Source organism: Eublepharis macularius, chromosome 6 (genome assembly GCF_028583425.1).
Source record: "Eublepharis macularius isolate TG4126 chromosome 6, MPM_Emac_v1.0, whole genome shotgun sequence".
NCBI classification, from domain to species: Eukaryota; Metazoa; Chordata; class Lepidosauria; order Squamata; family Eublepharidae; genus Eublepharis; species Eublepharis macularius.
Genome location: NC_072795.1, coordinates 22155473 through 22176110, shown reverse-complemented (window position 1 = coordinate 22176110; position 20638 = coordinate 22155473). Strand labels below are relative to the sequence as shown.

At 45.5% G+C, this 20638-nt stretch overlaps 1 protein-coding gene across 1 annotated transcript in view; it reads right to left on the bottom strand.

Annotated features, from left to right (window-relative positions):
* The window catches only part of TNIK (TRAF2 and NCK interacting kinase), a 350725-nt gene extending 345065 nt beyond the window's left edge, over positions 1-5660 (bottom strand). Inside the window, exon 1 of the mRNA XM_054983851.1 lies at positions 5316-5660. Within this exon, the coding sequence (XP_054839826.1) occupies positions 5316-5372 (57 nt within the window). The 5' untranslated portion in view covers positions 5373-5660. The remainder of the gene's footprint in view (positions 1-5315) is intronic.
* Positions 5661-20638: the final 14978 nt, after the last annotated feature.

Sequence of the window (20638 nt, the reverse complement as noted above, 5' to 3'; positions counted from 1 at the left end):
TGCTCTTGAGCCCGGCCTTCTGTTGGATAAACAGGTAGCAGCTGTGGCAAGGGGTGCCTTTTACCAGCTTCACCTGGCTACCCAGCGGTGGGCTTTCCTGGGCAAAAAAGATCGGGCCACTGTGGTGCATGCCCTGGCTACATCCTGGCTACTGCAATGCGCTCTACATGGGACTACCCTTGATAAGTGTTCAGAAACTGCAATTGTTATAGAATGCTGCTGCTAGGGTGTTGACTGGAGTGGGTCGTACGGGCCGTATCATTTCACTCTTGGCCCATCTATGCCTGTTCCCTAGGGTTGCCATTCCCCTGCTGGGGGCGAGGGATCCCCCTCCACCTCCTGCCCCTGCTTACCTGGCTGGCGGGGGAACGTGCTTCCTGGGGTGCTTCCTGCTTCTGATGAAGTTAACTGTGCTTCTCGAAAGCTTATGCTACAATAAAGTTGGTTAGTCTTAAAGGTGCTACTGGACTCTTTTTGATTTTGCTACTACAGACTAACACGGCTAACTCCTCTGGATCTACTTCCTGGGGTGCACCCCCAGGTGTCACGGTGTGCTCACATGCTCCACAGTGGGCCAATTCAGGCCCATTTGGGGCCCAAATTGGCCCACTGTGAAGTGCAGGACCTCTCCAGAGCCCTCCCAGCAGCGCCCCCATGCTCCACAGTGGGCCAAAGCACAGGCACACTCCAGGGCCCATCACTAAGACACTAACTAAGGTGAGTGCCGGCTCTCCCACCTCCCATCCAGCGGGCGACCCTACAGTTCCCAGTTTGTTCCCGCGCACAATTTAAGGTGCTAGTGTTGACCTTTAAAGCCCTATATGGTTTGGGACCAACATAGCTGAAGGACCGCTTATGAAATTACCTGACAGTCATCTTCAGAGGCCTTACTTCATATGCCCCTCCACCTCCTAAGATTAAGCACGCGACAACCTGAGAAAGGGCCTTCTAGGTCCCAAACCCTGGAAGTCTATTCCCAGAGAGACCTGTCTGTCACCTTCCGTTGTCATCTTCTGCCAGCATGTGAAGACTTAGCTTTGTTTGTCATTCCTTCAGCGATCCCGCCTTCCTGCCCCAAGTTTTAATTGTTGTTTTTTATGTCTTTGTCTGTATTTTAGCGCTGGTTTTAATGATGTGCTTTGTTTTTGGTTGGTTTTAATGGTTTTAAAATGTGGTTTTATTACACATGGTTTAATTCGTTAGCAGCCTTGATGGCCCCTGTGAGGTCAGAAAGGCAGGATATAAATTTTGTAAAATAAAATTAAAAGAAATTAAATAAATATTTGTCTTGTGGAAAAAGCAAGTTCAAATTTTATACTCTGTTTCAGCATTTCTTCAACACTGTATTGGATTTCTGCTGGTTTTAAATCTTTGTAGATATGTATTTATAGATCCTATTACATTGTTTATTAAAATATCCATGAAATTGACTGTACTGACTCACACTGTGTAATCTGCCTTGAGTCTCAGCGAGAAAGGTGGACTATAAATAACGTAAATAAAAAAAATAAGAATAAAAAAATGTGGGGAGTCCCAAGTTTAACACATGACATCTCCAATGAACAGGAAATTAGACTGGAGGATTGTGAATGACCTTGGATCCCACATAGAATTTCTATGGGTGCAAGGGGGAGGCAAATTCTCCCTGTTGCAGGAGATCTATTCATGGGGTCCCAGAAGCAGCATTTCAGGGGATGTTTTGATCGGTCACATGAGGTAGGAACTCAGTGAAAATCATTCAGACCCAACAGAAATCCCAGGCAGGCAGGATCAAAGCTCTGGACACCGAATGCCATGTTGAGCAGACATCTCTGGACCAAGCAGGCCAGATTCAGTAAAAAGCAGTTTCATGTGCATACCAGTTACACAAAATCCATCTGTTTGGCAGGTCTACGAATTTTGATATTGCTTATTCTGATTGGTCTAAAAATATTTCAGAAGGAGGCCAGAGAGCTGTACAGGTGCTCTACCTACAGCAAGTTAAACTGGATGCCTCACACAGTACATCAGCCTTTAAGCAGTTGAAACCCTGGTCCATTCAATCTTTGTCCAGATCACTTGGATCATGTCAATCTTCAAGTATTATACAGAGGCAAAGAGATACCAAATAAAGAACAGTTTAAATGTCTTGCATCCACATAATATACATATAATGTCCAGATTGAGCCCATTCCCATTTTATTAAGTAGGGGAAGGTGCAAAACCAATTCATTAGAATCAGTAGGAGCATTGCCACTGCTGTCAATAGGATGAGAACTGCAGCCCAAGAATAGCAGACTGAGTGCCTTTTGTTCTGCTATGGATACCTGGCCCAGCCATTATTCAGAAAAACAAGAAATTATACGCATAAAAAAATACCTAGAATGAATCTACCAATGGATTCCAACTCAGTATTCCCCCCACCCCGGCTTTATTTTTTATAGCTACTTCCATTCTGAAGTAGTTTGGTCTTCTGTATTATTTACCATATACGAGGCACATGCTAAAATGTGGGCTTGGATCCCACCTAGATTTACATGAGGGGAGGCATTTTTGCTGATCCCTCCTCCTGCAGGAGACCTCCCGCAAAGCTTTCCCAAGGGCTCCCAACCTACAGGAGCAAAATAAAAGGGAAAATTACCCCCACCGCACCTGTATCCATAGAAATCTAGATGGGATCCAAGCTGTTATGTGCAACCTGTCTGCATAATTAAGTAAATGGGTGCAGTGGGTATCTACCCGCTGTCTACTAGCCAAAATACAAAAAACTTCTTATTTTACTACCAGCATAGGGGAACTGTTAATGGAAAACCACGGCAGAAAGGGATCATATTTTTCTCAGCCTCAGTTCCCCATCTGTAAAATGGGCCTCTGTAATGAGGTCATGTCAAGGGATGATGAGGAATGAAGGAAGGATGAGTCACTTAAGTAAGGAGATGTTATCATCCAATCCAAAAAACGGTCCATTATAAAATCAAATTAATTTGGAAATAAACAAAATAGAGTCAGAGCATGCCATGGTTCTACATAAACAAAACATAAGATAATGCTAAGTTTTTATTTAAATATGAAAAATACGCTTTTTCTTAATCAAAAGTGGGATTACAGAAATCAAAGAGCCGATTTTTTGTGTGGCCTTTGTGAGGCCTATTCTTATTTCATTCCATTTTTGCCAAGTTTCATCACATTAAATGGAAATGTGACAGATGTCAAGGGAATGGGTGGTTTTAAAATACAGAAATCTAGCATCCAAGGGTGGTCCCCTTTTCATATAGCCACAATGAGAATAGCAAGAGAACGTAACAGGCTTTTCTCCCCTTGGTCATAGTATCCTCTGCTCCCCCCCCTTTTTTTTACTGCTATTTGCTCCAAGACTGTGGCAAATAAAAAATAAGGACTCACAATGCAATAAAACAGGAAACAGCTATCAGACAACAATCTGACCTGCTCTTTCTGTTATAAACTCCACCAATGACAGATAACACACTGCCAGAACAAGACAGGCATGGCAATAATCTTCTTGTAATATATATTATATAGAGAAACACACAAACACACACATATTAAATGGGCAATGGGCAGCAGAAGAATATTCCTGGAAATCAACTCTTCCCAGAAATTAAACCCTTTGACCCATAAACCCTTCCCCCAAACCCAGATATATTGGGAGGAATGTAAACATGCTAACAGGCAGCGCTTTCTTTATTATTCTTCATATTTCCAGGGCCAAATCTCAACAAGTCTCTCAACAGATGTACCTTCCTGCTTTCAATGGAACATCTCCAGCGATTCTCAGGGCCAAAGAGCGGAATTAATTATACGCCATATAAAAATAATCAGAAGAATGGAGATCCTTCCACACACAAAAAATGTTTGCACTTTGTAAAGTAGAAATCCAGATTTAAAATGAAAGAGGTTGGGTAGGAAGAAATGCTGTGAGAATTAGCATGTGTAACAGAGGGCCATACACCAGTGGGCCCTAATCCATTTATACAATGAACCAAGAAGAAGCCATTTGTTCCTGCTGTGACCCCCTCTGATACGAGACTCAATACACATGCAGCGCTAGCATAGGCAAAATTAAAGCAGGGAACCAATGCAAGCAGATGTCTCTGCAAAACAGTCAACATTTATTTCATCAATTATCCCCCACCACTAGCCATTAATGTGATGCACATACTGTGCCGTGGGGCTAGAACAGCTCAGAGGAGCATTCTCTTTCCTTGAGAGAAACAGAAAGGATACCGAAAGGGTTATGAAGTTACCACTTCACAACAATCACACCAAAACGGACACTAGAACCATCTCTGCGGTCCAGATTGAAGCAGTAGCTAAACCAGTCACCATTCAAGGCTTCCATCACAATGCAACAGCAATCTGTTTCAGCAGCACTGTTAAAGAAATGCCCCAATAGCGTACTCTTTTTTTGCTTCCTTCCCAAAACAACTAGTAGCAAAAGAGAAGGTGACAGGGAAGAAAGCACTTCCCAAGAGGATGTTGCAGTCTATCCAACCTATTTATGTTTTAAATCTCTGCCTTGAATCACCTCTCCTTTGCTCATGCCCAACTAGAGCAGTGCCAGCATAGAGCCGAAAGCTGGAAGGTGGGGAAAGCACCTGATTTTGCAAGTGTTACATTAAACAAGAGGTGACAAGAGCAATACCTATTTCACAATTCGCCTTTCTGTCTCCATCCCAGGAAAGGCAGACTGTGCATCTTTACACACACACACACACACACACACACAAACATGCAGGCAGGATTGGGATGCAAAATACAACATGAAAGGGCAGGGTTTCAGTCCAGCGGCACCGTAGAGACCAACCAGATTTTTCGGGTGTAAGCTTTCAAGTGTCTGAGCTCCCTCCTTCAGACTCTCAGACACTGGAAAGCTTACACCCTGGAAATCTGGTTGGTGTCTAAGGTGCCACTGGACTCAAACCCAGCTGTTCTACTGCAGACCGACGCGGCTACCCACCTAAATCTAACAACATGAGATAGGTAACCAGAAGCTACTTCCCAACCATGCCTGGCTTACACCTCTGGTTTTTGCCCTGCCTCCAATTTTTTTTTTTTTTTACTTCACAGGAGCATCCAATGCTGCCTTCCCATTAAAGCTCCCATCTTTAATGCTCTCAGAGAATCGCCCCATCTGTATATATTCCGGAACACACACACACAGACACAAACCCACGCCTGATAAGGTCAGCGTTTGTAAAGTTCACTGATGTTTAGATAATAAAAAGGAAGGAAAGGGGGAGGGAGGCTGGGGGAGGTGGAAAGAGGCGATCGGAGAAGAGGGTGGGGGGACTCTCGGCTCTTCCACCCCTCCTTACCCGTAAGGCTGACAGATCGATCTCGTCCAGGCTCCGGGCTGGAGAATCACTCGCCATGTTTCCGGGGACCGCTGCAATGGACCGCGCGAGCGCCCCACCTTCCAGACTCGCCCTCCGCCTGGGCTCCGGGGAGAAGAGAGTCCCGCCACCAGCCTCCCTCGGCTCTATTTCACGCCTTTCTGCATGCGATGGTGCCAGAGGAAAGGAGGCAAGCCCCTTCCCCGCCTTGCTCCCGCCTCCTCCCTGCAACCCTCGCCCGGCACGCCAGGAGGAGGAGGAGAAAAGAGGTGGATCCCCAAAGCTCACCCCAGGCAAGAGAGCGCAAAGCCACGCGCGCCCTCGCTTGCAACCTGCCCGGCTTCCCCTTTGCAAGCCTCGGGGGGTGGCTGTGAGCAAAGCCGCGCTGGCAGCCTAGAGGCGCCGCCGGGGGTGGGGAGGGGGTCTCCGGCAAGCAGGCATGCTGGCTGCGCTCGCTCCGCTTCTAAGGAGGCGCCTCAGCCCCTCCGAAGCCACCCTGGATCGCCTCTCGCGGCTTCCTGGGAGGGGAGAGGGCGAGTCACCGAGGGGGTGGCGCCTGCGCTTCCCTCCGGAGCTCCGGCCCCCGATTTGGCACTTTCCCTTTAACGCCGCCGGGTTTGGGGGGTGGGGGGGAGAGATGGGCGCGGGGGAGGAGAGGAGGCAATCAATCCAGCCGGCCCGCTGAAGCCGGCCCGTATTTTGACTGGCTGCAAGGATTCGACCCAGTTGTGCCATTGGCTGCGAGCCAGTGTGTCTCCTTACCTGCTCCTGCTCCTCTTGGAAAATCCAGCAAATCAGCAGACTTCGTCCTCTTTGGGGAAGAAGCAATGCCCAAAATCTGGATTCGGGGTCGCATCCGATGAATTCCCGGTTCGGAAGGGAAGGGGGACGAGACCATTTGATTCCCCCCAAGTATCCCCTTGCACAGGATTGACGTAGATGAACCAGATGAAGATGCACCAGATGCCAAGATAGAGTAACAATGCAATCCTAAAAACAGTTATGCCAGTCTAAGCCTATTGAAATCAATGGGTTTAAACTGGAGTAACTCTTCTTAGGATTCCACTGTAAAGCTAACCGCTCCAAGTCATGTTTTCTCAGACTTAGGATCACTGAGGCTGGGGTTAATACCCCAGTTCTATATGGTACATTTTTGTTCCGCTTTTCCCCCGAGGGACTCATACCTGGCTTCCCCCTCTTCCATTTTATTCTGACAACAGCCCTGCTAGGCTGGTAGTGACTGACCCAGCGTGCATCACAAGAGAGTGGGGATTTGAACTGGGGGCATGTGGTTCAGTTCTCCTTTTAATCCTCACAACCCTGTGAGGAAGGTTTGGTTGAGAGATGGGCCCAAGGCTGCCCGATGAGCTTTATGGCAGAGTGGGGGATTCGAATCTGGGTCCAAGGCTGTTAATTGCTACGCCGGCTCTCAATTGAAGTGCAGAAGAATGAAGCCATCACAATGGGAGTAATTCGAGAGGGGGCAACCCGTTACCTCGCTGCAGCCAAAACTACTCTAGGATTCTGCAAACTAACGACTGGCACAATTGGTGGCTGAAAGCGCGCTTCTTCTTTATACCTCCTCTATAAAAGTTCCACCTAGTGGGAAGCCACTGCATTGCATCTGAAGAAGAGAATTTAATCCTCCGAAGATTACACCGGCATAAAATCTTGTCTATAACGTCCCACTATACTCCTGTTTATTTTATTTTTTACTGGTAGTGAGAACCTTTACTTCTGAGTAAGCGCTTTGTCTTGCATGGCTCAAATCCTATGAAAAACCCATTACGCTCAGTGGGATTATGTATTACTCCCCCATAAACAAAATTTCGGTACACAGCTATAATCCTATATGCGTTTACTTGGGAGTAAGCCCCGCTAAACTCAATAGGCTTTACCATTGAACAAATTTGCACACGGACCAGGATCTTCATTGTCCTGGATAGTTTTACAATTTTTGCAACAGCTCCTCCCACTCATATTAGCAGCCTGCGAATAACGCGTTCATCTGCAACCTAGATCTGGGGGCGGGACCGAGGCGATGATGGATTCCAAATTAGGAGCAGTCTGAAGGGGGGGGGTTGTCCGTTTTATTAAGCCCAACCCTCTTGTTTCTTTCAAATTTTCCCAATAACAAAGTCCTGCAGATTTCAAATACAAGCGGGCCACGCCTGAACTCCTGTGGCTTTTTCCATAGCGTGTCGTAACTATCTTTGCAGATGCTAAACGCGTAAATCCAAACCCAGCACCCAAAAGCAGCCTTTTTCCGAATGCCTTGCTAAAATTCCAAGCCTGGGTGTCATTGCTGCTGGATGGCAGGTGGGTAGCCTGTATCCGGACAACCTACGTGTTAAAAACGAGCAGTTGGCAGGGAGAGCCTCCCAATTTGAAACGTCCCAGTTTGAAGTGGGCCATTGATTTTGGCAGTGGGGAAATTACTACCCTCAGATGCACGGAGAAACCACACCCCATTAACCTGGCAGCCTGCGGGGGCTGGAATGTCTGCGTTTTGCAGGCGTGAGAGACATATCAACATCTGCACAAGCCCAGAGGCATTCTGGTTTACTCCATCCAGGTTCCAGAGTCTTGGGATCTGTAGCTATGATCCAACAAGGATTTTCTAGATCCTTACAAAACAGGGCTCAGGAATCACATTGCCTGTTTCCTGGGGCTGCATGCTATGTAGCACGGTGCTGTGCTGGTTTAGTTGGAAACAAGTGTCAATGACTTCAATGGAGTTTATGCCCAGATAAAATGTATTAGACCTAATTGGCATTTGATCAAGTTTTTCAATAAAACAGAGTGGTGTAGTGTTTAGAGTGTTGGCGTTAGAAGTAGGATGTGGGATACCTAGGTTTGCATTCCCATTGCCATGGAAGCTCCCTGGGTGACCACGGACCATCAGTCTCCGTCCTAACCTACCTCACAGGGTTGTTGTTAAGACAATAAAATGGAGAAGGGGAGAACTATGGTGTAAGTTGCTTTGAGTCCCTAGTGGGAAGAAAGGCAGGGTATAAATATCTAAATAAATCTACTTGAGGCGTCTGTATGTCTAAACAGTTGGAGCTCACTGTAGGATTTTACTTTTTCCTTTGAAAAAGCAAATACACCTGCTAGTGTTGCCAACATCCAGGTGGTGGCTGGCCATCTCTCAGAATTACAACTAATCTCCAGACTGCAGAGATCAGTTCACATGGAGAAAATGGCTGGTTTGGAGGGTGGACTCCGTGGCAATATACCCCACTGAGGTCTCATTCCTCACCCAATTCCAGCATCCCCAGGCTCCACTCCCCAAATCTCCAGGAATTTCTTGACCCAGAGCTGGCAACCCTAATACCTGCCATACCTCATACTATGTCAAAGGTATATTATCATAGGAGCCACTAATGTTCAGGAAACAGCAAGTAGGATCAGTTACACAATTTGGATCCTGGACTAAACCTTTAGTTTAACCTTTGGGGGGCAGTTTGAACTTGTGACAGCCAATGCTACCCAGAAAGGCTGTGAACAGTGTCGGTAGCAGTACCCCTCAGCATCATTGAGCCCGTAGACACTTTTGGAATTCAGAGGATGGAGAAAAGAGCAAGAGTCCAATAGCACCTATAAGACTAACAACATTTGTGGTAGGGGAGCTCACACGAGCTTTTGAGTCACTTCCTCTGATACCTCCTCGCATGACAGAGGCAGCTGTTTGCAAATATGACTGTAGATATCTGAGGCCTGAGTTCTTCTGAAACGCCCCATGCTTCACTAAGGAGTAGGAAAGCCAAGGTTGGTTCTTCCCTTTGGGGAAGACACTGCTGAGGCCTGTGGTCCAATCCCACTGAGACATCACAGGGTGTCCTTGGACCAGACGCCATCTCTCCGCAATTGTGGGCTTAAAAGAAATCTAAATATTAGTTGCCATACCTGTTTACATTCTAAGATACTTAGCTCTCAATATGATACTGCAAAAGACTGAACAGTTGCCTTTCCATATGACAACAGGCGATGATTTCTATTTCTTAAAATTATTTTTATCATATTTCCCCCTCCCCCCAATGGAGACCCAAAGCAGCTTATATTATTTGCCTCTCCTTTATTGTTAAAACAACCTTGTGAGGTGGGTTAGGCTGAGAAGCATGGCTAGGGTTGCCATTCCCCCAGGGGGGGCGGGGAATCCCCTGCTCCAAGGCTCCTCCCCCACTCATCTGGCCAATGGTGGAAAAGGCATGGTAACAGGCCTCCCAAGACACTCCTGGCACAGCGTGATGACATCATTCCCAGGAGTGACATCACCCCCAGGAGCATGATGCACAAGGACATCCAAAAGGTAAGTGCTGGGTCTTCCCCTTCCTGCCAGGAAGGTAAGGGGACTTGGCAACCCTCAGCATGGCCCACCCATCCAGCCAGCTTCCATGGCAGAGTGGAAATTCGAACCTGGGTCTCCCAGATCCTGCAGACACATAATAATGACTTCACTAGTGTATCTATTCACTGCCTTCTGAATCTTAAAAGGACACCTCCATTGATTCCCCCCTGCACAACTTGTGCACTTATTTGACTGTAATCAATGTACTGGAGAAGAAGCAGATGATTAATCAACTCAAAATTCTTTAATCTCTTGACAGTTCTAATTCGTCTCTGTTGCCGAGTGGGCTTGGAATGTCAGTACTCACACAGACACACACCCATCTCTTTGCAACTTTTTCAGCACAGCATTTTCAAGAGCAAAGTGAATTTGGGCTCCGACCCTCCATATTTCTCTCCTCGCCATCAGCCTTGTGCAGACTGGATCGAGAGGTGTGCATTTTAGCAAGCAACAGGTGATCTTTGGAGGTGTGAAAACAACTTGAAGCCATTGCTGGTGTTCCCCTTTGCTTCCCTTTAGCAAGCGTATGCTCCCAGTGCATAGCAAGGCTAGACATGGGCCTGAATCAACGTCTTATTATGGTCATTAGTGCTGAGAACTGAGTCATTGCAGGAAACTGGAACAACAGTGGCCTTAGCCAGTGGCAGCCGTCTGAGCATTTCTTCTCAAGATCTGACCCAGTGCCAAACAGGAGAACCTCTTCAGACAGTGCCGCTGAGGAGGTCTGCAGAGCACAGCAAGGATGCTCTTTGTCAAACAAAATTAAATAATGCAGGATGTGAGCTCGCTTGCAGACTTGTGGTTAAGTAAATAAGCACAGTGGTTTGGGTTGCTGGCTTTTTGTTTTTTCCAACTTCCCTGGCCCTTCAGAGTTTACCCGGAACTGTAGCATGTGAGATTCTCTCTGGCCTGAGGTGGTGGGGGGGGGGTCAAAAGTTTGTCAGCTGCTTGATTTGCATGTGGGGCAGCCACACAACGCACCGAAGCACAGCCAGTAACAAAACTATGGCAACTTTACTTGGCATGTGGAGCTGACTAACTAGCTGAACGCTTGCAAAGCTGATTCATATGTTACCAAGAAGCAGAGAAAGCAGAAGCAAGACGTGTAGCGTTTTCTCAGAAGGCCCACTGAGTTTAAGGGAACTTGTTTTCAGATAAGAATATGTAGGCCGCACCCTGAGTAATATGCCTGTTTTCAACTAATTCTGCTATGTAAATAGTACAGAATTTATCTGGAACATAGTTGTTCCTCCACAGGAGTCCCTGCTTCCTGTATAGCAGCAAAAGCATAGCTGTTTAGCTTTCCTCAGTTCTCTGTACCTAGGGTTGCCAGCTCCAAATTGGGAAATTCCTGGAGATTTGGGGAGTGAAGCCTGGAGAAGGCAAAGTTTGGGGAGGGAAACAACCTCAGCATGGTATAATTCCATAGAGTCCACCCTTCAAAGCAGCCATTTTCTCCAGGTGAACTGACCTCTGAGGGCTGGAGATAAGACAAGATCTCCAGCCACTACCTGGAGGCTAGCAACCCTAATTGGAGCAGCACTCTAGGACTTCCCCGAAGTTCTATGGTAAAATACCATAACAGGAGACACACAGGCAAACTACAAGTGACGCTTTACACAGGTTGGACACTTGTCAGCTTCCCTCAAGTTTTGATGGGAAATGTAGGCATCCTGGTCTTGCAGCTTGGCTCTCCGACTGCTGTCCAATGGACTTTTCAACTGTCACTTGTCCAACATTCCGCCAAGCTGCCTACATTTCCCATCAAAACTTGAGGGAAGCTGACAAGTGTCCAACCTGTGTCAGGCGTCACTTGTAGCTTGGCTCTCAGAGTCAGCAGCCCTACTTTTGGTATGTAGGCTGTTCCTTCACACTGAAGGATCTCTTGCTTTCATCGCAGCTGCAAACATAGGCACATACACATTAGTAATGGAGCTTGTACATGTAAAGAGTTTTCTGTGTACTTTCCTCTTTTTTAACCCCCATCTTTGCCTTCTACACATGCTCCACAGCAGTTTCACATTGGTTCTTCGGGCTTGGTAGCAAGAGGGTTGCAACCTCTGGGGGGCGGAGGTTCACACATGCACAAAGCTTGCACGCACTTCCAGAGGGCAATGGGGAAATCTCTGGCAGGCAACCAGGCAGGCAACTAGGAAGCCTAGTTCTATGGTGTTATGCCCCGCCGAGGTCCCTCTCCTTCCAAACCTACTCTCCCCAGGCTCCACCCCCAAATCTCCAGGAATTTCCCAACCCAGAGTTGGCATACCTGTTCATCATGGCTGCTGTGGTGACTTGCCACCCATTATTTTCTTTCATGCATATGCTATAGAGGCTCAATTAAAATTTGAAATAGGTAAGTGCCAATGTAACACTATAGCTGATTGTGTTAAAATCAGCAATGACTGATTTTTAAGCCCCCCCAAAAGTCCACAATTGGTTCAGCAGGAACAAAATGCTGGATGAATGGCTCCCCCACAGGAAAAGGGTGCCAATGTGGGCAGACCCTTTGCAGGGCAAGATAACGCATACCATTCCTTTGTCAGCATGCCAGCCCGCATGGCAGGGGTCCTCAATGTGGTGCCCATGGGCACCTTTGCGCTCGCTGATGCCTTTCCTGGTGCCCACCAAGTGCTCTTAGAAAGTGGGTGGTGCCAGATGGGGCTTTCGCCAAGCATGGTTTCTGATTGGCATCTGGAAATTTGACTGGCTGGGCATATTTTTAAAAACATTGTTTTGGCAGAAGCTCCTTCCACAGCACGAGTATCTTCACTGTGTGACTGAAGGTAAGCTGTGGCAGCCATTTTGTAGATGCACCCACCACACTGTGTCAGAATTCCAAATGTGCCCCCAGGCTCAAAAAAGTTGGGGGGCCCTGCCGCATGGACTGAGGTTCTTTTGGAAAAGATTGGCCTATAGCAGATTTGGGGAAGATGGTATAGAGGATGGGGGAAACCTGGAAACAGGATGATTATAACACAATGTCATATGGAAGCGCCAAAAAAATTAAAAAGCTCTCCAATTTGGAAAACTAGACAGAGAAAACCTCTTCGTGAAAGATGCTCTTCTGGGCTATTTTTTTTGGTACACCAGAGCCAGATGGCCAAATGTGTTCCAACTGAGCACACATTGCCAGATGTATTTCCAGATGTGTTCTAACTAAGCACACATTGCATAGGTAGACCAGTTTAAACAAGATGCCAGGACTGTGAAAAGTAGGGTTGCCAACGGTGTGTTGGAAAATTCCTGGAAATTTGGGGATGGAGCCTGAGACGGGCGATTTTTAGAGGGGTATGACATCGGACGTATGTAGGATCTAGGGTTGCCATGTCGCTGTACTCTCCCAGTGGGCTTACCTCCTTCTACCTTCATGTGAGTATGCATGGTCTTGCAGCTGCATGATGATGTCATTTCCAGTGACATCACTTCCGGTGACATCATTGCTTAAGCACAGGAGCGCACGCATGCTTCACAGCAGGCCGATTTGGGCCTCAAATGGGTCCAATCGGCCTACCGCAAAACACAGGAGTGCACTCAGGGCAGCATGATGACAACAGTCCAGGAAATGACATTGTTGCGCTGCCCTGAAACTGCACCTGGGAGGCCTCTTTCCGAGCTTTTCTCCCCACCTGCAAGGTGAGTGGTGTCGGGGGGGCGGAGGTTGAAAGCAGAGGATCCCTAGTAGGGGAATGGGATCCCTAGTAAGATCTCTCCAGAGTTACCAGCTTCGAAGTGAGGCCTGGAGTTCTTCCAGAATTCCAACAGATCTCCAGATAAGTCCCCTTGAAGAAATCATGTTTAAATGCCAGGTTGGGTAGCCATGCTGGTCTGCAGTAGACTAGCCAGATTCGGGCCCTGTTGCTCCTTAAAAGTCTAACAAGATTTCCAGGGTACCATCTTTCAAGATTCAAAGCTTTCTTTGTCAGATACAAGTAGGAATAGCTTAACTTTACAAAGAACTTCTCATCAAAACCCTCATCGCCCTAACTCCATTCAGTTGATAGGACTTGTCCAGAGGGGTTTTTATAAGAAGAAAGGATTGTAGTCTATTTATTGTGTGTATCATCTTGTTTTTACTGCACTGTCGCCACATCGTTTATGATACATCATGCTTAGATAGCTTTCAGTTTGCGTTGTTTTCTAATTCTGTAATCCTAGCCCTGTTGTGTTAATTGGATGTTTTCTGCTGACTAAATTTTTTAACAAACGTTTTTGTAATATGCCTTAGTGTCTGGGAGAAATTAAGAAAATACTTAAATTATTTCAAAGTCGAGAGCCTAATTGGTTGCAAAGGGCACCTTAAAGCAGAGGCACCGAGAGAAGGGTGCTCACCCCTTTCTGATCTTTCCAGGGCCCTTTTCACACTGCTTACCTTCACTCTCAAGGACGCGGAACGTTGCGCAAAAAACACGGAAGATCGCGTTCTCTCGCACGAGATTTACGCTATGTCGCACAAATCTCGCACGAGAAAGCGCGATCTTTTGTATTTTTAGCGTGATCTTCCGCGCCATTGCGACAGAAGGTAAGCAGTGTGAAAAGGGCCCGTATTTTCATTCCGAAGTCTACCATCACAAATTCGCACTTGCACCCCTGTAGGCAGGAATAATAGCTGCGGAAGGATTAAAGGCTGCCTTTCTACTGCTAATTCTCCACTTTAAATTGCTCTCCCAGCTGCTTTTTCATCTGAAAAAAAATGGTTATTGAGTTTAGTTATAGACTTCTGTATCAATTGATGAATTGGTATTTTGGTGAATTTTGGCCTTGAAGTCATCATCTGTTATGTGACAAATTATTGCAGAATAAATCTAGGTTGCACTTAAACCTGAGTATACCTGCTAGACAGAGTTATTGTTCCCCCACCCACACTCACAAGAACTTGTGCTTTTTAATGACAGCTCAATACACCAAAGCCAAACAGGAAAATATCCTGTTACTATCAGGGCTTTTTTTTCTGGGAAAAGAGGCGGTGGAACTGAGTGGGTTGACAGCACAGGGGGCAACTCCTGGTGGGAGGTGGTGCCCCTGGTACCACATGCGTACACACAAAGTGCGTGCATGCTCCTAGGACCATACAATGACATCTACCATCTCACAACAACATCTACAATGACATGCTCCCAGGACCATACAATGACATCACTTTGGGTCAGCTGGAACAAGGAAGGAGTTTTTTAAAGTTTAAATTGCCCTCGGCGAAAATGGCGCGGAGGGCAATCTAAACTCCCCTGTGTCCGGAGATCAGGGAGCGGGGCCACCAGCCATTTGACCATTTCAAGAGGTGCCGGAACTCCGTTCCACTACGCTCTATCTGAAAAAAAGCCCTGGTTACTATATATCTCTATGCTATGACTTGGATTGATTTCAGTGTGTCGATAACCAGGCCAGGAAACAAGATGGCAAAGAGTGCCAGGTTGGTCTGCAGTGGTTAGAGGCTAGAGGAGAATCGGATCGTCCCCTTTGCCACAATATTAACTGGGCCCCTCATTTTCTCAACTACTTGACAGGGTTGTTGTGAGAATAAAATGAAAGACAGAAGAATTGTGTGACTTTCTGAACTTTTTGAGAAAAGGGTGGGATCAAAGTGTAGCAGAGAGGAAAGCATTGTCCTCGATTTCAGACTTATCACAACTCTCACACCATGGGATCTCCCTTAAACAAAAGGACGACACATTGCTAGCTTATTAATTAATTTGTTAAAATATGTATATACTCTAACCCTGCCTTTCCCTTGTGTAAGGCAGTTTACAATTCCAAGATTTAAAAAGCATAAAATGGGGCTTAACAAATCTCAGGCACCAGGGCACCTAGGAATTTCGTTGTGTTTTCATCAGTGGTATATCATAAGTGCCTCTTGGTGATTCTCTGAAATACAAAGTTTAGTTAAGTGAGGGTTACAGGATAGTTTTTCATTGGGATAACAATTGGTTTCCCTGATTATTTATTATATTGCTTTTTTAAAATACAGATTTAAAAAATAACAGGGAACTATGAAGATTTTATGCATAGGTTTTGTGGTAGCAATAATTAGAATCATCATTAAAAATATAAGTCTGGCTTCTAAATTTTTGGGGTGGCTTTAAAGCCAGAGAAAATTTGTCAAGGCCACATAAAAAGTACAATAAAATCCCATTAACCTCCTCAAGATAATCCCTGCAGTTTAAACCCCATTAAAAGCCCTTGAATTTCTCTTATGAATAATTACTATAGTAAATGAACAAAGTAGCTTAATTTTTCTGTAATTTTAATGTACAGCTCAAAACTCTTAATGGGTGAAGGTCTTCCCATCTGGAGATGCTGCGATGGGAAATGCCCCGACTGCTAAATGTCTTCCTGTCATACCAGCTGTTAAAGACACAATATCTCAATAAAAGGGAGGGGGTAGCCCTCGTTTTCCCACACTCCAGCAAATTAGGTAGCGATTGTCCCTATGTATCAGATGGGAAAGAGACTAAGGGCCAAGCTACAAGTGACAAATGACACTTGAACAGCAAGAGGATTGAGTGGAGGGCAAGTGAACAGGGAGAAATACACTTGCCGTACAAGTGTCATTCGTCACTTGTAGCTTGGCCCTTTGGCACTTGTACACTAAAGGTCATCTGTGATAAGATTGGAACCCATATTGCACAATGCTATTAATTGTGTGGCACATTTACTTCACTAAATTACATTGATTTTTAAACATTAAAATGGGTTACATGAAGGATTGCACACAGATTATAATCTTACACTCTCTGATAAATTTAGCATTTATTTTCCCACTCTGGATGACAAAGGAAAGTTCCTATTTGGTATCTAAAATATCAGGGTCTGGAACTGGATCTAACAACAATTCTAAACATTACTGTGTACTACGTCACATCAGACATGGAACGTGGAAGTGTTTATTTTTACAGTAGCAATCAAAGCAAATGAGCGAATTAGGATTTTATGGGATACAAGAGGAATGGGAAATTTAGGTGTCCCATATTTCCTGTTCCCAACACTCCTCTGAATTTTCCAAAGTGTTCAATTCATAACTGACCTGTGGAACTTGCTGACAGAAGATGTAGTTAGGGCCACTAGTCTAGATGGCTTTAACAACAAATTCACGCAGGGTGGACTCAAAACGGCTATTGATCGTGATGCCTATGTACAGCTGTGTTGAGAGGCAGTTTATTTGATTGTCGGGGTAGGGGAGCGGCAACAAGCGGGTATTGCTGTACTCCGTTTCTGTGCCCTGCCGGAGGGTCTTTTAGGGGTTGGTCACTATATGAAATAAGATGTGTCTGATCTAGGAGGCCTCTTCTTCGGTTCTTAAGTTAAGACTTTCACATTTCCCGTTGCAGGGATATGCATAAGGTTCCAACACGGGTATAGCCTACACATGCAATGCTCAGGTTTTACCGTAAAGTGTAGTAAATCCCATTGATTTCAATTAGCGTTACAAGTATATGTGCATATGCTTGGCAGCCTTAAATTAATCCTTCATATGGCATATCCATATCCATTCAACAGGTGTTTAAAGAATCTGCTCTCCAGATTAGAGTTCCACACTCTTAACCACTACTGCGGTGGATCCAAATACCTTTTCTGCTGATGGAAAAAGCCGGAAGGATTCCCTCAGGCGCTGCAGATCATGGGACCGGCATGGATAAAAGGCACATGAGACAGGGAGAAGTAGTAAGGAGGGAACTTGGGTGAGAATGAGCAGGAAAGCTGGCTGTATCCACCCCTCGGCCTTTTGCAGAGTTCCTGTTTGCATGAAGAAGGCCTATGCAGCTAAGCTCTATTCCCACCATGCACATCAGGAGCACAAAGCAGGTGCAATTCCTATCCTCTATCTCATACATTCACCGTATGTGTGAAAAGAGCTACTATGGAGTCCCCAGCCTTGTTGAACCTCTGGGTCCTTTTTGGATTTTGAGCAGCTGCCATGAGAGCTGGATCCAACCACAAAATGTTGGGAGGTTCCAAACCAGGCCGCTGTTTCCAGATGGGCAACCCCTGCAGGCACAAATGTAAATGCCTCCTGGACTTTTCTGAAGGACCGCTGAAGTGGAGGAAAGCCAAGATCGGCTGTTTGCTTTGTGGAAGAAGCAAGGGGGCTGGGGGACCAAGAAACATATCAGCTGGTGGTGGGTGCCGTGGCACCTATGAGGAGTCCTGCTGGGGCTCACTGGGCTGTTACTGTTGCCAAAGTTAGCTGTGAAATGTTAGAATGGAAAAAGTCATAGAGAGCAACAGGTGTCCTTTTCTATGACTCTATATTTATTTAAGTCATTTATAGTCCGCCTTTCTCACTGAAACTCAAGGTGGATTACACAGTGTGTGATTAACAGTCAGTATCGAGGACATTTCCCTAAGCAATGCCACAGGGTAAATAAATACAAGTTTCCAAAGACATAGCATTAGCAAGAGTCCATTACAGAGTTGAAGAAATGCTGAAACAGAGCATAAGCAATTCTAGGATTGACATCAGACAACACAGAAATACCCACTAGGGTCATATTTGAAGCAGCAGGTAGTACATAGGAGCACATACTTAAGCAACAAATGGGACGAAGGCAACATAGTGGTGAAGTCTATGGTCCCTAACTCATTAATGAAGCATCTGAGACCCTCCGTACAATACAGTCCTCCTATCTGAGTAAAAAGCCCTGTATAGCCCTATAAAAAGCCCTATAGAAGCTGGATTTGGCAAGCTACAATTATTTCAGTGACTGCCTTCTATTCTGTATTTGGACACAATTCAGAGGGCTAGCACTGACCTTTCAAGCCTGAAATGTTCCAAGGACTAGGGGCTTAGAAGGACCACTTTCTCTCGCAGGAATCCACCCATCAGAGCCAGTTTGGTATAGTGATTAAGAGTGCGAGACTCCGATCTGGAGAACCAGGTTTGATTCCCCATTCCTCCGCTTGAAACCAGCTGGGTGATCTTGGGTCAGTCACAGCTTCTAGGAGCTCTCTCAGCCTCACAGGACAATAATAGCATACTTTGTAAACCGCTCTGAGTGGGCATTAAGTTGTCCTGAAGGGTGGTATATAAATCAAATGTTGTTGATGTTGTTGTTGTTATTAATTGGAGGATCTTCTTCAGGTACCCTCAGTTTTGGAATTTTGACAGATACACGCGTATCAGCCAACAAGTGGCATATAATTTCCCTCCCAATAAATAAATTGCACTTGAGCTTGTGACTCAAGGAAGGTTAACCACCTGCCAGCCCCAAAACAATCTTACCTGCACTCCAGTGGTTTAGCAATGTCTGGAGGGGGTGTGGTTAATATCTTGGCTGCCAGGGGGAAAGTTTTTTTTTCCATAATTTGTTTAAAAAGATATCCTGCACTTTAAACTTAGACCTCCTCTTTATGCCTTGGCTATTCTTCAGTGTGTATATGCAAACATATTGACTGTATATTCAATTAACAGTATCTGCATTACTTCATTCAACTTTTATTTATTTGAGTCATTTGTATGCTGCATCACTATTAAAATGCTTGAAGTGGGGCTCAGTGGTAGAACATCAGCTTTGCATGCAGCTGGGGGAACCCAGCATCTCAAGCTAAAAGGCACCGGTGGTAAATGATGTGAGAAATCTCTCTAACTGAGACCCTGGAGAGATGCTGCCAGCCAGAGCAGATAATACCAACCTTGACAGACCAGTGCCCTGGCTCAGTATAAGGCAGCTTCATGTGAACAGGTATGTGCGAAGCAGAAACTACAATAATGAAAAATAGAATAATAATTGCAATTAAATAAATAAATTAAATAGCAATAACACAGATATTAAAATGCTCAACAAAATTATTGTAAGTGGCAGATTAAAGCCCAGATAAAATTCTAACAGTCAACCGTAAAAGAGATCACTGAGCAGAGGGGGAAAGCCAGTTAAAAATCAGTGAGTTGTGTAAATCAATAAACAGAACACAAATCCTGGGTAAATAATATTTCACCTGGTTCCTAAAGCTTAACAAATCCGGCACCCAGGAAAGGGTTGTGAGGGCAGTGAGTGCCGTCCATAATTGAGGATTCGCTGCTGTGGCTCTAATCTGCTAGTGTAGATAATTTGATGTTTGCTTGTGGGTTTTTAAATATATTGTTTTGTTTTAATGTTTTATGTAACATTTGGGCTGAGATCCTGTGAACAAATTCCCTGTGTTCTAGATAGTTCCTGTTGTGGAGCTCACTTCTGGTTGCCCTAGCACAGGGGTGGCCAAGCTGCAGCTCGGGAGCCACAGGTGGCTCTTCTACATATATTGTGCGGCTCCCAGAGGTCTTTGAGTATCGCCATGACCATACATTTTATTTTAGTCTAGTTTATTTCCCTCCCTTTCCTCCCTTTCCTCATTTCTTTCCATGTCTTTCCCTCCCCTTTCCTTCCTTCCTTCTTTCTTTCCATGTCTTTCATATTTTCAATAAAAATGTTGGGGTTGCCAGGTCTGACTCAGAAAATATCACTTCTGTGATGTCACTTTCAAATCAAAGGTCAGGTGATGGCTCTTCCCAAGCTCCACCCCTTCTGATGATGTCACTTCCAGCATACTGCACCAAAACCCCACCCCTTCCTGTGATGTCACTTTCAGGAAACTCCCCCCAACCCACCTCATCATCTGAAGTCACTTCAGTGCATCATGTCTTGCGGCTCTCAAACATCTGATATTTATTCTATGTGGCTCTTACATTAAGCAAGTTTGGCCACCCCTGCCCTAGCACTTCTGATTGCGCAATTGTAAACCATCAACCTTCCACAAACAAAAGTGCTTGCAAGATACGGTTGCTGGATCTCCCTCTATATGGGAGAACTTCTGCTAGCAGTCCCCAGACCTCTGCCACCACTCAATAGGGCAGCAGGGGGGAAAAGAACAAGATTCAAATCCCGTAGCAACTTAAAGACCGACAAGATTTCCAGAGTTTAAGCTTTTGAGATTCAATCTCCCTTCATCAGATAGAAGTAGGAATAGCGTCAATTGCATTACATCA